This window comes from Phacochoerus africanus, chromosome 10 (genome assembly GCF_016906955.1).
Source record: "Phacochoerus africanus isolate WHEZ1 chromosome 10, ROS_Pafr_v1, whole genome shotgun sequence".
NCBI lineage: Eukaryota > Metazoa > Chordata > Mammalia > Artiodactyla > Suidae > Phacochoerus > Phacochoerus africanus.
The window spans coordinates 124,562,217-124,580,613 of NC_062553.1; the positions used below are offsets into that span (position 1 = coordinate 124,562,217).

At 39.2% G+C, this 18,397-nt stretch overlaps 1 protein-coding gene across 2 annotated transcripts in view; it reads right to left on the bottom strand.

Moving 5' to 3' along the window:
- The window catches only part of BMPR1B (bone morphogenetic protein receptor type 1B), a 224,090-nt gene that overhangs the window by 11,671 nt on the left and 194,022 nt on the right, over positions 1 to 18,397 (bottom strand). For both annotated transcript variants that reach the window (XM_047799043.1, XM_047799044.1), the window contains 2 exons: positions 13,000 to 13,192; positions 11,886 to 12,183 (listed from right to left, as the gene is read on the bottom strand). In XM_047799043.1, the coding sequence (XP_047654999.1) occupies positions 11,886 to 12,183; positions 13,000 to 13,192 (491 nt within the window). The remainder of the gene's footprint in view (positions 1 to 11,885; positions 12,184 to 12,999; positions 13,193 to 18,397) is intronic.

Genomic DNA, 18,397 nt, shown 5'->3' on the forward strand with positions numbered 1-18,397 from the left:
TTTTGTTTTAGTTTTTGGCCATGCCTGTGGCATGCAGAAATTCCTGGGCCAGGGATTCAATCTGCACCACAGCAGCAACCCGAGCTGCTGCAGTGACAATGACAGGTCCTTATCCTGGTGCACCACAAGGGAACTGCAAAAATATCCTTTAAATGCAAGAAGGAAAAGGGTTTTTTTTTTTTTTACTGTCAACTTCGCTATGGATGATTTAAAGAGAAATGTATAAATCTCCATTATATATAGACCATGAAATGAGACAGTACTGATAATCGAGGAGGATAAATGAAGTTTGTTAAGCAAATTAATCTTGTAATGGATGACTATTAACCTAATGGCAAATGCTTTTAGCACTTTATTTAAAGAACAAACATACTAATTTTAAGTAATTCCCATCTGATATTATAAAGTATCAGATCCTCCCAGACATACAGCTCTGACCCTTCTTCCTCAGGAGGGTTTCTCTGCATGAAAGTAACTAAACTACATTTCTCTCCCAGGGCTTTGGTCACATCATCTGACCTGCTCCCCAGTAAGGACAGTGGGAAACGAAACTTGTGTTAATCTTCAAGGCCAAAAAGGGCAATGAGAGTGATTTAATACTGAGGCACCAAGAATAAAGGAAGAAAAAGAGACAGGAAGTATAGTCAGTGCAGAACCTGTGGGATAGTAAGGAAGGAAAGGGCCAACAAGAAAGAATGAAGCAGAAAAAGTCAGGCTGCTGTCAGTTTTCCCTGCCTTCCTCTTCCATGGAGGCTGGCAGGCGTCCCATCAGCAGATAAGCTGCACTAAGTTCCCTTGAGCCTAAAGCCCCATCTAAAAACACCCCTTGACATGGCACTTCCCACCAGAGTAACAAGACCCAACTCTATCCACCAATGCACAGAAACCAGTTCCTCCCACCAGGAAGCCCACACAAGCCCCCGAACCAAACTCACTCACCAGGGGCAGACACTAGAAGCAAAAATAAATACAACCCTGCAGTATGGAAGAGAAACCACAAACACAGAAAGTCAGACAAAATGGAACTGCAGAGAAATAAGTTTCAGGTGAAGGAAAAGGTAAAATCCAGAACAACTAACTGAAGTAGAAATAGGCAATCTACCTGAAAAAATAATTCAGAGTAATGACAGTCAAGATGATTTGAAATCTCATAAAAGAAATGGAAGCACAGACCCCAAAGACACAAGAACTATTTTAAAAAGAGATAGAAGATTTAAAGAACAAACAGAGATGAACAATAAAATAACTGAAATGAAAAACAGAAGAAATTGATAGCAGAATAAATGAGGCAGGAGAACAAATAGGTGAGCTGGATAACAGGCTGACTGAAATCACTGCTATGGAAAAGAATAAAGGAAAAAGAATGAAAATAAATGAGGCAGTCTAAAAGAACTCTGGGACAATATTAAATGGACCAACATTCAAATTATTGGGGTCCCAGAAGGGCCTGATAAAATATTTGGAGAGATAATAGCCAAACATTTCCCTAACATAGGAAAGGAAACACTCAAGGTCAGAAAGTGCTGAGACTCCCATACAGGAAAAACCCAAGGAGGAAGATGCTGAGACACATATTAATCAAACTGACCAGAATTAAAGAGAAAATATCAAAAGCAAAAAGGGAAAAGCAACAAATAACATCAAGGGAATCCCCTTGTCAGCAGAAACTCTGCAGAGCAGAAGGGAATGGCACTATATATTTAAAGTGATGAAAGGGACAAACTTACAACCAAAAATACTCTACCTGGCTAGGCTTTCTGTCAGACTCAAAGGAGAATTCAAATGCTTTACAGACACACAAAAGCTGAGAGAATTCAGCACCACCAAACTAGCTTTGCAAGAAAGGCTAAAGGAAATTCTCTGGGGAGAAAAGAAAAGGCCACAACTAGAAATAAGAAAATTACAAATAACGGAGTTCCCATTGTGGCGCAGTGGTTAACGAATCCGACTAGGAACCATGAGGTTATCGGTTCGATCCCTGCCCTTGCTCAGTGGGTTAATGATCCAGCATTGCCGTAAGCTGTGGTGTAGGTCGCAGACGCGGCTTGGATCCCACGTTGCTGTGGCTCTGGTGTAGGCCAGTGGTTACAGCTCCGATTCAACCCCTGGCCTGGGAACCTCCATATACCGCGGGAACGGCCCAAGAAATGGCAAAAAGACAAACAAACAAACAAAAAAATAAAATTAAAAATAGGAAAGCTTGTTGGTAAAGATAAACATACAGTAAAGGTAGGGAACCATCCACATACAAATATGATATCAAAACCAACAACTGTGAAGAAAGTATAAATGCAGGATATTTGAAATGCATTTAAAATTAAGAGAACAGCAACTTAAACTTATATATACATAGACTGCTATATCTAAATCTCATACTAACCTCAAACTGAACATTTACAATAGCTACACCCACACAAAAAGAAAAAGCAACCCAAACACAACACTAAAGATGGTCAAAAAACAACAAGAAAAGAGAACAAAAGAGGAAGGGAAGAAAAAAGACTAACAAAAACAAATTTGAAACAATTAACAAAATGCCAACAAGAACTTACATACTGATAATTACCTTAAATATAAATGGATTAAGTGGTCCAACCAAAAGACACAGACTGACTGAATGAATTAAAAAACACCCCCAATAAATATGCTGTCTACAGATAACCCATTTCATATCTAGGGTCACATACAGACTGAAACAAAGGAATGGAAAAAGATATTCCATGCAAATGGAAATCAAAGGAAAGCTGAAATAGCAATATGAATATCAGACAAAACAGACTTTAAAATAAAAACAGTTACAAGATACAAAGGAGGAAACTACATAATGATCAAGGGATCAATCCAAGAAGAAGATGTAACAATAGTAAATATATATGCACCTGAGACAGGAGCACATCAATATATAAGGCAAACAGTAACAGCCATAAAAGGAGAAATTGACAGTAACACAATAAGAGTGGGAGACTTGAACATCCCACTCACATCAACAGACAGATCATCCGGACAGAAAATTAATGAGGAAACACAGGCCTTAAGTGACAGATTAGACTAGATGGACATTAACTGGTATTTATAGAACATTTCATCTGAAAACAGAATGCACATTCTTCTCAAGTGTACATGGAACGTTCTCCAAAATAGATACATGCTGGGCTACAATGCTAGCCTCAGTAAATTTAAGAAAAGTGAAATCATATCAAGTATCTTTTCCAACCACAACATTAAGCAATTAGAAATAAATTACAAGAAAAAAAAAAAACTACAAAAACCACAAACAAGTGGAAGCTAAACAATATGTTACAAAACAGCCAAAGGACCAGTGAAAAAAAATCAAAGAGCAAATCAACACCTAGAGACAAATGAAAATGAAAACACAATGATCTATAACCCAAGGAACAGAGCAAAAGCTATTCTAAGAGGGAAACTTATAGCAATACAAACTTAATTCAGGAAACAAACAAACAAAAATCTCAAACAACCTAACCTTACACCTAAAGCAAATAGAGAAAGAAGAACAAACAAAACACAAAGTTAGTAGAAGGGAAGAAATCATAAAGATCAGGGCAGAAATAAATAGAGATGAAGAAAACAATAGAAAAGATCAATGAAACTAAAAGCTGGTTGTTTGAAAAGATAAACAAAAATGATAAACCTTAAGCCAGTCTTATTAAGAAAAAAAGGGAGAGGGATCAAATCAGTAACATTAGAAATTAAAAAGGAGAAGTTACAACTGACAAGACAGAAATACAAAGGATCATAAAAGACTACTACAAGGAATTCTATGCCAATAAAATGAAAAAACTAGAAGAAATGAACAAATTCTTAGAACGGTACAATCTTTCCCATCTTCCAAGACCGAACTAGGAAGAAAAAGGAAATATGTACAGACTACTCACAAGTACTGAAAATGAAACTGATTTAAATACTTCCGACAAAGAAAAGCCCAGAACCAGATGGCTTCAGAAGTAAATTCTATCAAACATTAAGAGAGGAGTTAACACCTATTCTTCTGAAACCATTCCAAAATTTTCAGAGGAAATAACACTCCCAGACTCATTCTATGAGACCACCATCACCCTGATACCAAAGTCAGACAAAGACATAACAAAAAAAAAAAAAAGAAAATTACAGGATAATATCACTGATTGACACAAATGCAAATATCCTCCACAAAATACTACCACACTGAATTCAACAATACATTAAAAGGATCATACACCATGAGTGAGATTTATCCCAGTGATGCAAGGATTTTTCAATATCCACAAATCAATCAATATGATATACCACATTAACAAATTGAAGAATAAGAACCATATGATCAACAGATGCAGAAAAAGCTTTTGACAAAATTCAACACTCATTTATGCCCCCCCCCAACCCACACACACACTCTCCAGAAAGTGGGCATAGAGGGAACCTACCTTTACATAATAAAGACCATACATGACAAACCCACAGCTAACATGATTTTCAATGGTGAAATGCTGAAAGCATTTATTCTAAGATCAGAAACAAGACAAGGATGAACACTCTCTCCACTTTTATTGAAAGTCCTAGTCATTGCAATCACAGAAGAAAAAGAAATAAAAGGAATCCAAAATAGAAAAGAAGTAAAATGTCACTGTTTGCAGATGACATGATACTAAACCCAAAAAACCCTAAAAATGCTACCAGAAAACTATGAGAGCTCAGCAATCAATTCAGTGAAATTGCAGGATAAGAAACTAATACACAGAAATATGTTGTTTCTACACACTGACAATGAAAAGGTCAGAAATAAAAATTAAGGAAACGGTTGCATCAAAAAAGAACACAGTATCTAGGAATAAACCTACCTAAGGAGGCAAAAGATCTGGACTCTGAGAAGTATAAGATACTGATGGAAGATGACACAAACAAATGGAAAGATATACCATGTTCTTGGATTGGAAGAATCAATACTGTCAAAATGATGATACTACCCAGGGCAATCTGCAGATTCAATGCAATCCTTATCAAATTATCAATGGCATTTTTCACAGAACTAGAATCATTTTAAAATTTATATAGAAACACGAAAGACCCTGAATAGCCAAAGTAATCCTGAGAAAGAAAAAGGGAGCTGGAGGAATCAGGTTCCCTGACTTCTGACTATACTACAAAGCTACGGTCATCAAAAGAGCATGGTACTGGCACAAATACAGAAATATAGATCAATGGAACAGGGCAGAAAGCCCAGAAACATACCCATGCATCTACGGTCAATTAATCTAGGACAATGCAGGCAAAAATATACAATGGAAAAAAGACAGTCTTTAATAAGTGGTGCTGGGAAAACTAGATAGTTACATGTAAAAGAATGAAATTAGAATATTCTCTAACATTATACACAAAAATAAACTCAAAATGCATTGAAGACCTAAATGAAAGACCTGATACTATGAAACTCTTAGAGGAAAACATAGGCAGAACGCTCTTTGACATAAATCTTAGCTGTATCTTTTTGGATCCAACTCATAACGAAAATAAAAACAAAAATAAACGGGACTGAGTTATACTTAAAATATTTTGCCCAGCAAAGAAAATCATAAACAAAAAAAGACAATCCACAGAATGAGAGAAAATATTTGCAAATGAAGCAGCTGACAAGGGATTAATCGCCAAAATATACAAACAGCTTATGGAGCTCAATAACAAAAAACCCAAACAACCCAATCGAAAATGGTCCATTTGTATCATTTTTTAAAGATTCCACATATAAATGATATCAATGACATTTGTCTTTCTCTGTTCAAATTACTTCAGTTTAGAAGATCTCAATAGACTTTTCTCCAAAGATGGTCAACATCACTAATTATTAGAGAAATGCAAATCAAAAATACAATAAGTTATCATCTCACACTGGTCAGATTGGCCATAATCAAAAAGTCTATCAACAATAAATGCTGGAGAGGGTATGAAAAAAGGGATCCCTGCTATACTGTTGATGGGAATGTAAATTAGTACAACCACTATGGAGAAAAGCACGGAGGTTCCTTAAAAACCTAAACATAGAACTTCCATATAATTCAGCAGTCCAACTTCTGGGTATATATCCAGAGAAAACCATAATTTGAAAAGGTACATGCATGCCAATGTTCTTTGCAGCACTGCTTACAATAGCCAAGAGATGGAAGCAAGCTAAATATTCACTGAAAGATGAATAAAGATGTGGTACATATATCCAATGGAATACTGGATATATTCCAATAAAAAAGAATGAAATAGTGTCATTTGTAGCAACATGGATAGACCTAGAGAGTATCATACTAAGCAAGTCAGAAAGAGAAAGACAAATATCATATGATATCTTTCATATGTGGAATCTAAAAAAATGATACAAATGAACTAATTTACAAAACAGAAACAGACCTACAGACTTAAAAATTAAACTCATGGTTACCAAAGAGGAAAGGTGAGTGATATAAATCAGGAGTTTAGGATTAACATACACGCACTACTACATAGAAAAGAGATAATCAATAATGACCAACTGTACAGCTCAGGGAACTCTACTCAGTGTGCTATAATAACATATACAGGAAAATAATCTGAAAAAGAATGGATTTATGTATATGTATAACTGAATCACTTTGCTGTCATCTGAAACTAATATATTATAAATCAACAATATTCCAACATAAAATAAAAATTAAATTAAAAAAATAAATACATAGCAGGAATTCTTGCAACAAGTGTTATGTAAAGGAAAAAGCCGTGCTTGATAAAGCACAGTGCACACTTTCTCTGCACCATCAGCTGAGGAGGTAGTTTCATGGAATCACATGCAGAGCCCACTGTGGCCATAAGATGCCAGCTTGGAAATGGAGCCATTAGCCCCAGCCTGGTGGCCCCACCTTCCTGAGCTTTTAATCACATTTGGGTTGTCCTCTGTTGGATGCTGCTGATGCCATAAACAGCAAGAGAGGGAGATAGGAGATAAAAAAGGTAATAGAGAAAGAGGAGAGGCAAACATTGTACATCCTGAAGACTATAAAAAAGCTTTTTGAAAACACTCAACTGAACTTTAAAGAACAATGAAGAAAGGGCAGGGGGCAGAAGACATGCGTGGGAGGCCAGTGGCTTTTGCTTGTGGCTTACAACAGATGGTTCAAATTAACACATGTGAAATATACTAGAGGGTAGTGAATCACCTTTCAGAAAGACTAAAATGACCTCCTAAAGCAAGGACAATTCTCATGAGCTTTCAGAAGAAGGGGCCATGCACATCCTTTGAGTTTCCTGAAGCATCTTGCAAACAGCCATGGAACTGATCTGCTGAATTAAGCTCTGCCTAGTCAGATGTCAGCCAATAAGGAGAGTTTTTCTGCAGTGCTTTCCAACAGAATTCACTGTTCCTGTGATTAAATCATAAGAAATCTCAGTTTCTTAGAAAGTCTTCAATAGGTTCCTCAGAAAACTGAATAGAGAACTACCATATGATCCAGCAATCCCACTCCTAGGCATGTGCCCAGACAAAATTTCATTCAAAAGTATACATACACCTGCATGTTTATAGCAGCACTAGTTACAACAGCCAAGACATGGAAACAACCTAAATGTCCATCGACAGATGAACGGATTAAGAGGATGTGGTACATATATGCAACAGAATACTCCTCAGTCATAAAAAATAATGAAATAATGCCATTTGCTGCAACATGGATGCAACTAGAGATTCTCATACTGAGTGAATTAAGTCAGAAAGAGAAGGACAAATACTATATGATATCCCTTATATGTGGAATCTAAAATATGGAACAAATGAACCTATCTACAGAACAGAAAGAGACTCACAGACATGGAGAACAGACCTGTGGCTGCCAAGAGGGAGGGAGAGGGAGTGGCATGGACGGGCGTTTGGGGTTAGTAGACGCAAACTACTACACTTAGAATGGATAAGCCACGAGGTCCTACTGCACAGCCCAGGGAATTCTATCCGCTCTCTTCAGAGAGATCACGCTCGATCAAGATAGAAGATAAGACAACAAAGGAAATAGGGGTGTGTGTGTGTGTGTGTATCTCCAGTATATATACATGTGCTGTATAGCAGAAAATGGCACGACATTGTAAATCAACTCTTTTTCAATAAAACTTAAGGGGAAAAAAAAAAAAAACCTGACTGGGAGTGCTGACTCTGCAACTCATCAGCTGGTCTGTGACTTTGGCCAGTCACTGAACCATGCCACATTTTTTTAAAAAAACACTACGTACACAGATCAGAAGCCATGGTAAAAATGACTTGGATGGCATTCTCTCTTTGCTTGGCAGGTTGAGGATCGGGCATCGCCAATGCTGTGGCTCTGGTTAAAGCTGTGGCTCAGGTTCAGTCCCCGGCCCGGGGAACTTCCGAATGCCGCAAGTGCAGCAAAAATAAACAAATGAAAATGAATAACAACATCAAAAGATTCTGTGGACATTCAGTGCCCGCTGGGCCAGTCTACTCCGTCTCCTTTGTACCTGACAATTCCACAGTCATCAGTCCGGAGACACATACTACAGGCCAGTCTTCGTCGCAGGTTTGCTATTCAAAATTTAATACTCCTGAGAGGTCTTAACCCAGGATTTATTTTTCCCCCTAGGAAAATATATTATTCTGACACCGAATTACCAGAGGCATTGCTTGGTCCTCCAGAGTGAAAAGTGAAAAGCTTGGTTAGTTCCTTCAAGGGATTTCACGTGTCATTGTTTTCCTCTCCCGAGAGAGATGCGGGGTCGCAGGAATGTGTGCCACAGCCTCACCCGGATTAAACCTCTGCTGGGCAGGAAATGCATCGGCACTTACATCATGTTCAAGAGCGTGCATACAGAAACCAACACAGGATTTTAAAAAACCAAATGAGCAAGAAATCCCTAAAGCACCCTACCCTCTGCTCTCTCGGTGGCTCTCAGCTTCCCTGGGAACCTCCCACATGTGATTAAAAGCCTGAGAGAACACGCACCACTGAGACCAGGGCAAAGACAGGTTCTCACGGGAAGTTCACACACAAAGTCTGAGAACTCAGCACCAGGTTAGCTTGGACTCCAGTTGAAATAAAATCCTCCACAGGCACCACATACGCCAAAACAGGGAAGTCACGAAAAGAGGGAAAACCGAAGAAGCATATACAGCAAGGTTTAAAAGCGAGGCTCAAAACTTGAGAAGACCATGGTTCCTTTGAAACATACAAAATAAAAATGTGGACAGGACCTAAAATTATCAAGCGCAGCCTCATTTAACGTAGAGGAAACTGAGGCCCAGGAGGCTGAGTGGTCCCACAGCGGCTCTCTAGCCACATGAGGCCTGTGCATCCAGCAGCATCTCAGTTGTACAGGTGAACCAGTATCCTCGTGTGCATCCCCTCTTGGTGAACTAGTCAAAACACACCAAATATATCTTGGAATTACACCTTAAAGCATTTCTTTTTCCACTTCTTAAATTGGGGTTTGGATGAAACTTGAGAGTTCGTTCAGGTCATTGCCTTTACACTAAGCAGAAGAGCGTTTCAGAAATACAACAGGTACTCACTTTTCTTGTTTGGTTTAAGGTCTATAAAGGAGATGAACTCTGAATTTGATATTGCCAGCATGTATTGATTCAAATCAATGTTGGAATGCCTGTCATGAGTAAGCCACTATGTCATGCCAAATGGGAAATCCATTACATAACTTGGCACGGATCCTACTTTCAAGATGCCCAATGACTAGGAGGGCAAGAGGAGGCGTGTACTAAGATAATTATGGTATCAGGTAGGCAGGGGCCAGGAAATCACTACAGGAATAGAATAACTGGGGGATGAGCAAAGTGACTTAAAGGCAACTCTGAGACTGGGCTATAGAACAGGGGGGAAACTAGGACACTCCAAGCTGGATGCTGCTCAGTCCAGAGCAAGGCAGTAGCCAGCATGGAGTATACATGGTGAAAACACAAATAAGTTCAGCTTTGCAAAGGAAAACATACAATTTGGAGAGTTGATGGGATATAAAACTAGAAAGGTGGCCTTAATCCAGAGTGCCAGATCTCTGCAGCTATGACAAAAAATATTTTTTCCCTTCATTCTATAGTCCATATGCAATCATTCAACTACCCTTTACACATAAATCTGAAGCAACCCCTAAATAATAAGCATCAAGGGAAGGCACTGAGGATGTCAATTTGAGAAAAGCACGGTATCTACCTGCAGAGAACTTAGTCTCCCTTGGAGATGACAAGGAGTCAACGATCACCATGCATCCGTGCGAGAAGCATCATGAGAGCAAGCTGGGGTCACACAGAAAGGCACGAGAAAACTTACTCAAAGTCAGGCTTGTGAGGGAATAATAACAGGTGTCCCAAAGGGAGAAACTGTGCAGACAGGTGGTAGTTATCAAGAGAGAGGCAGGGGGGTTGGGTGGTCAGGTAGATAAAAGCATGTTAAAAACACGTGAAGGTGTGACCAAGTGGAAGGTGTTCAGAACAGGAACTACATTTTAACCCAAGCCAGAGGGTACTATGATATGATGATGCCAAAAAGATGCTTCAAGAGAAAACATCTGGCAGTATCATGTAGGGGAAAAAAAAAAAAAGAAAGAAAGAAACAGAAAAAGTCAAAGAGGAAATAACTACAAAGTGCTTTTCTCCAGAATCTAGAAAAATGGTAGAGAAGACTCACCAGGCCCAGTTCCAAGCGAGTAACATGGAGACAGAACACACTCAACTGAGCAAGTCGGAAACTCGGGCAACAGAGGAAACGCCAGGTGCTCACATTTTAGAATATGGATCAACCCAAACTGGGAACCAGGAAGAAAACGCAGAGAGAGCACAAAATCTAGAGGTGGGTAAATATGTAAGGAACAGAGAGCAGAACCCATAGAGAGAAAGGAGAACCTGGAATAAAGGTACATCTGGAACCCAGGAGGAAAAGAGGTGTGGGAACTGCAGAGAGCAGGGTGACAGTAAGACAGGCTTCTGATGACAAGGTGCAGGGTGCCCCCAGTAAAGCAGCTTCAGGGGAGAGGGGAACAGAAGCTCCCATTACAGAATACTATGAATTACGGGACCGAGGAAGCAGATCACTCTTTGGAACTCTTGGGAAATTTAACAGCAGAGGAAAGGAGAAAGGCTGGTAATCTGAGCAGCATCACGGGAAATTTTTTGGGTAGAGGCGACCAGAAAAAGGTTGTAAGTCAGAAAAAAGAATTCAGAAGAGGAAGAGGATTTAGTAGCCTGCATTGGCAGGGGGGTTCACATTTCTGACTTATATCTCTAGTCCCAAGCATTTCCTCCAGCTTTGTTTTTAAAGACTGAGCATTTCAATTTGCCATCGTCTAAATGGTGAAAACCTCCATATACTGGAGGCCTATTATGATATCACCCCTCTGTCTTCACTTTTGGGTGAAAATGCAAATCCATTAAGTCCTTTCTCCCAAGTTTCCTTCCTTGCCACGGCTTTTTCTTTGTGCCCCTCTCTGTATCTCGCAGGGCCTTCTTTAGAAACAAATCCGTCAGAGGGTCCGACCATTTAATAAAGGCTCAGCCTAAGTGGAGATTTTAAAGTAAGTATATGATGATCCTTCTGTACCTGTGATTTGCAAACTCATTTGCTTTTGTTTTCAAAGGAGAAAAACCATTTCTTCTAATGAAATCACCTACAAGGTAAAAGAAGCTACTGTCTTGAAGCCAGGTCACTGATGAGTTTAGAGACTGTGGGACTGACCCGACCCAACACTTTAGTGGTTGCAAAGAAAACGTTCCTTCTTTTTCCCTGCAAAGAAAAGTCGAAATGAATAAAAAAAATTCCTCCTCTGCTGAATATCCTAGAAGCCCTGAGCTATAAAATGCATCATCTATAAAAAAATGATAGAAAAGAACCATAAAAAGTATATTTGTTCACCTTGATACTAACCTAATAAATTTGACAGCCAGACCCAGGTCAGCTATACAGCAAGTTCCATTTTTCTTCACCAGGATGTTCTTACTTTTCAGATCGCGATGGGCAATTGCTGGTTTGCCTTGAGTACTAAAGATTTCGGTGTGTAAGTGACATAGGCCACTGACAGAAGAGTAAGCTAACTTCAGCATGGATTTAGTATCCAGGGTGGTGGACTTCAGGTAATCATAGAGGGAGCCGTTTTCATGATAATCTGTGATGAGGTACAGCTGGGTCCAGGAGCCCGTCCCTTTGATGTCTGCAGCAATGAAGCCTACAAGGGAAAAAGCCAGTAAGGTTCGGAGCTCCTTGTTTGCTAAGTATTAGAAGGATCATTCATATTTGCAACTACCATTCTTCGCCACAGGTGTCTTTTGTATGACGTTTCATTCAGGTTTCTGATTGTGCCTCTGACACTATCGAAATGCCTCATACCAATCAGAGACCGTCAAAACAGGAGGGGCAGAGAAACACTGAGAGGCTATATCTGAAAACAGGATCCTTTCCTAATCGGTAATTGGTATTTAAGTATCTCTAAGTGAACACTAAATAGTTCATGGTATTATAGTTACACACAAGACACTGTTTATAAAACAAGCACATCCTCCTGGGATGAGCTTGCAGTCTTTCTGCTTGGATGATTCAGCCAGATCACCTCTAACTGGAGACAATGAAAAGGAAATCAATTTTCAATGTAAACGCGGGATATAAATAAACCCTGCAGGTAAAATTCCCCTAACTTTTCACAACAAAATTTTAACAAAAATGTGCGCCTTCAAATCCCTAAGAAACCGTAAGAAATTCTGGTGTTCCATTTGCATTTCCTGTCCCTGAAGAAAAAAAAAAAATTGCTTTGAGCACCTTCCACTCCCAGCCCACATTCATTCGCAGATGTGCCTTAGTCATTCCTCCTGTGAGGGCTCCCATAAGAAGCGTATGACGTTCTTGGGCTCATGCCAAGAAGAAAACGTCTGTATATTTCATCAGGGGTCTAGACTGATGAGTTAAGATGCAGATGTTAACAGAAAAAAAAAAAAAAATCGAGGAAAGCTAGGAAACCCTGAACATTGCAATACAGCCTCTTACTCACCCAAAATGTTTTCATGCCTCATCAACACTGTCTGATATATTTCTGTCTCTCGGAACCAGCTGGCTTCCTCCGTGGTGAAGAACACTTTCACAGCTACCTTTTCGCCACGCCACCTTCCCATCCAAACTTCCCCATAGCGACCTTTTCCAATCTGTTTCACCATCTGAATCTGCTTAGCTATAGTCCTCTGGACCTGTTAAATCCCAAAACACACTGTTAGTGTATTCACAGCACGACAGATTTGTTGAATCTTTTTTTTCCCCTCCAGAGAAGAAACAATGATTACATGTAAAATATAGTTAGCCTGTAGCTTTTCTTTATATGGATAAGTTATCTGCACTTATGTATTAATTTCTTCTATCCGCTTTTAAATATACCTGCGGATGATTGCAGATTTTGAGGGTTTGATACTGCTTCTGAGTTATTAAGTGTTTCATTCTACCTATTATTATTTGCATAGAGACAAAAAATCTGACTGGGTTCATGGTAATGGGCAGGTTAGAATACTTTTCACTTGTACTGCCATAGTGGGTTCTAGATACTCCTAAGGGAATCATGCCATTATATGCTTGGATAAAATACAACAAAAGTGTAAAGCACTGTTGGACACATAGAAATAAAGGAAATTTCCAAGCAGGAAGGGGTAGAAGGAAGGCGTTAGAGGAAGGAAAAAATGAGACTAAAGCAGGGGTAGATAAGCATGTAGGATATATACAAAAGCCAGGTTGCTGTCTGAGCCACGAATAACACTAGCATAAACTGAGATCTAGGACATGAACTTTGATCTCTTTAAAAGTAGACAAACTGAACCTGGAGCTTTCGCATTAAGCTGGAACCACTGAATAGTATGACATCTGCCTTAGCTTGGTAGCACACCATCACCATGGCGCCCAGAAAAACACAAATACGAATCCTCTCTTGAGAAAAATCACTTGGAGAACCCTTTTCATTCCACCACTCTGGTGAGATTCCAGATACTCTGAAGGAGCTCTTGCTGCCGTACATACAACCTGACCATGGATAAAATATAAGAAACAGGAAACCATAATGCATCATTAGGCTCACGAGCAAATAAAGGAGATCCTCAAGGGAGAGAAAGACAGGAAGAAAGAAAAAGGAGGAAGAGAAAAGAGAGAGAGAGAAAGAAGACCCCACAGAGTAAATTCCTTAAAACTGAAGGGAACAGCCACTACAGATGAGAGTCAAGAGAAGAAAATCCAAGTAAATTTAACCCCTTCGGATTACAGACACTGGAATTTTCAGATGCCAAGAATGCTACATGAAATGTGTAAAGAAATAGAAGACAATAAAATGTAAGCAGGCAGTAAGAAGTTATTGAAAACTATACTGAGGTGGAAGAGGTGTCATAACCAAAAATGTAAAATGGACAGGTAAAAACAGCCAGTGAGAAGTGGGGGGAAAGTCCAGCTCTGAGAGAGCTCTGAAGAATTATAGAGTGCAGCGGAGACAAACAGAAAAAAATACAAGTTAAGCAGCGTAAAGGTTAAATGTCTCCTTATGCATAATCTTCATTCCATCTGTGTTTACATTAACTTTTTAAAGAACTCCACGCATGAAGGGGCTAAGTATTGGGGACCATATATGTTAATTTGGGAGACATACAAAGAACCTAATATAGAACTCTTGTGAGAGCTTCTCATAAAATTAGGATGTACTCTTTCAGAGACACACTTTGCATCAAGTGAACCCCAAGTGTTTCTTCATTTGCACTTTTAAGGGTCATGTACATACAGTGAGTCCACTCAGATAATCCAGAATAATGTCACCTTGAGGTCATCTGATTAGCAGCCTTAATTCCCCTCTGCCACGTAAAATAACAGATTCTAGGGGTTAGGACATGGTCATTGGGGGGGGAGAGGGGTTGAGGGCTAGTGTTCTGCCTATCACAGACGTCTACCGACTGGGATGGGTTCTGATGTTGCATGATGGATGATTTTATCAATTCAGGAGGTCATGCTTTCCATTGCCAGAACCATAAACAGCACTAATATCAGACCGAAAGCTTTTGGGGACAAGATGAAAGTCTTTTTTTCTTTTCCTCTGCAAGAAGGATTGAAAAATAAAAGCATTGCTGACATGCCATTAAGTCACTCAGCCTGAAGGAAATGAAGAACCAAGTATATGAGGTTCCTCCCTTTAGGAGCTACAAGGACTCTGTGAAGAAATACTCAGTATATTTCCTTCCCAAATGAGGAAAGAGAGCATCAAGAGCACTCAGCTGCAGCCAGCCAGAACCATATGCAGTTATAATTACTGACTTGAGAGAAGACTTCCTAGTTTACTAAAGAAATATTATGAATTTACAGAAGTTACAAAGCCTTATTTATGAAACCTATGGAACATTTCCTAACATACACAGTTTCACATCCACTTCTTTTCTTTTTTTTTTTGCTATTTTTTTGGGCTGCTTCTGCGACATATGGAGGTTCCCAGGCTAGGGGTCAAATCGGAGCTGTAGCCGCCGGCCTACATCAGGGCCACAGCAACTCGGGATCCGAGCCACGTCTGCAACCTACACCACAGCTCACGGCAACGCCGGATCGTTAACCCACTGAGCAAGGGCAGGGACCGAACCCGCAACCTCATGGTTCCTAGTCGGATTCGTTAACCACTGCGCCACGACGGGAACTCCCCACTTCTTTTCTAATGATAACGTCCATAATTAATCTAATGAAAGTGCAGATGAAACTGGGAATGCCTGTATGAATTGGAGTTCCTTATCTCAAGGATAAAAAGTCTTCCTCAATTATATTCAGAAATTTAAAATGTACTTTGAAAGTTATTTTAGCATCTATGGACCTGAAAACATAATCTGAAAAAATGTTTTAACTGTATTATTTGAGTTTTTATTTGAGTTAACGTTGCAGATCTTACACTTTCACACTATATTACATTCTTTAGATATCTATTTTGAAAGTTGGATTGTACAAATAAAATCACTAGAACTGTGATTCCAAAAAGAGAAGGATGATTTCATGTACAATGGGTACAACTAGCTGTACGAGGAGTTATCACCGTTTCCGAAATGTCCTCTTATCCAGCGATCCGCTATCTTACCGCGTGTAATGGTTAAGCCCATGTAAATGACAGACACCAGAAACCATTTAGTTGGAAATAATGCTTTGCACTCTTCACGTGTTCCTGAATTAGCAACACACACACACACACACACACACGCACACCCCTGCACACAAATATACTGTATTTGCACACAAATACTCCGCTGAGCAAGGTTGTGTTAATAATACATACTAGAAAGATGCTTCACATCTAACTGAACATGAAATCTCTTATCAATTAAGAGGTTTGATGTTCTGTTAGACAATTTATTTTACCTTTTGTGCCTTTAAAAGGTCAAATAAACAGGGCATAAATAAATAAATAAATAAAGTTGCTATCCTTGAATCCATATGATATGTTAAATATTCCAGGCATATTTATATGTCCATATGGCAGGGAAACACAGACTACCTTAATTCTCACAACCACCCTATGATATTCCCTCCTTAAAAGATTCATATATAAGGTTTTATATGTATATGCTAAGTATTAGGTCTACGTATGTGTTTATATTCAAGGCAAGACCTTTCCTGCAAAGGTAAACATAATGAAATAAGAAATAAATCGGAATTAAGGTATCTCACTTATATAATAAGACTATTGCACATTTCAACATTGTTTATCTCAAAAACCAAATCTTAAAACAGGACCTTCAATCTGTAACGGAGACTATTCCTTCACTAAACTGAGTTTTATAGGATTCTTCTTTTCCCATCCTGCCATGATCAAATGCAATTCTAGTTTTATTTAACCTGCATTTGGTTCACAAACGTTAATGGCACAAACTCTGGAGGGAGGTCATCCGGATGTGAACCCTGGCTTCCCCACATCTCAGCTAGCTGACCCATCTGGGCCTAGGCCCCTGATGTGTAATGCAGCCGTATATTCCTAGTACAACCTCACAGGGGCTATGAGGTTAAATGAGATCATGTCTTAAAGGCTTGCGCCTGGCCAGAACTGCAACCTTGGCAATCTGGCTGCTCTTAATCACTACATGGTTAGCAGCCCGATGCTGAGGTTTTGGCATCTAGATTACAGAAATAAGACAGTATTTCACAGATATGAGAAGTTAGAGATGAAAGTTTTTAAAAATAAATAATTGGGGAACCTCTTGAGTTAGAGTTTTGCTACTGAGGATACAGGGTCACAGTGCAGTTTCTATCCCTGAAGGGATGCGAGCATACTTACAGATGCAGGTCCACTAACACCCATCACAGGGTTACTCAGAGCTGCTGTACTGCTACTACCAGCAAACTATTACGACCAAAGAGAAACAGATGGGCTCAGTCTGGGGTAATCTGTCACAGAGATAATATGTGGAGCAGGCCTTGAGCCATAGTCTGAGGAACTCACCTGAAGGACCTTACATTTACAAAGACACGGATTTTAAAAACATGTTGTATTTTCAAAACAATTATTCACAGCTGATGCTAGAGCTCAAGAAGCAGGTGGGGAAGAGGTGAGAGGAGAGGGATGCTGTGTTTACCAAGCAGAGAAAAGACGACCCACAACCACTACTGGATACTTCAACGTGTTATCCAGGCAAGTAAGAGAGTAAGGCCGAAGATGTGAGGGACAGAATTCCACAGGAATGAGAAAGACGGGCTAGGAGGAGAAAAACGGGTCGTTTTCAATTCTCAGAGCATGAGTATCTGATTCATTTATATCAAAGAGGATTTTATTATTTGTATTTTAAAAAGAAGTATACTAAACCAGATTTTTAATTATAAGAATGGTATTTACTATGTATTAAATTCAAAAAAGGAAAACAATCAAGCAATTTGATAAGAACTTTCCCATTAAAAAATTTAAAACATTTAAAAAAAATTACATCTTAAGCAGCATTGCTTTTGTCACAATTACTACTTCACAAGTGGTCTTCTGTCTGGCTTATTACCTCTAGGGGAGGTATTCGTCAGAGTAGAGAGTTTGAATTATGCGAGATGAGTAAGCCCTAGAGATCTACTGTATAGCACGGTGCCCACACTTAGCAACAGTGTATTAAATTCTCTTTTTTCCTAGTTTAAAGCGAAAAGCTGACACTTTATTTTCATTAAGATCTAACCGACATAGACCATTGGCGGCTTTAAGGTGTGCAACATGTTGGTTTGATATGTTTATATATTGTGATACAGTTATCACAGGAGCATTAGCTAATGCCTTCATCATGTGTGTACTACATTCTTAAAACTTTGCTAAGTAAGAGGTCAGTGCGTATGTTGTGTTCTTACTATAAAATAACAGTATGGGGCAGGAGGGAACTTTTGGAGGTGCTGGGTATGCGTATGGCATAGATCGTGATGACGGCTTCACGGAC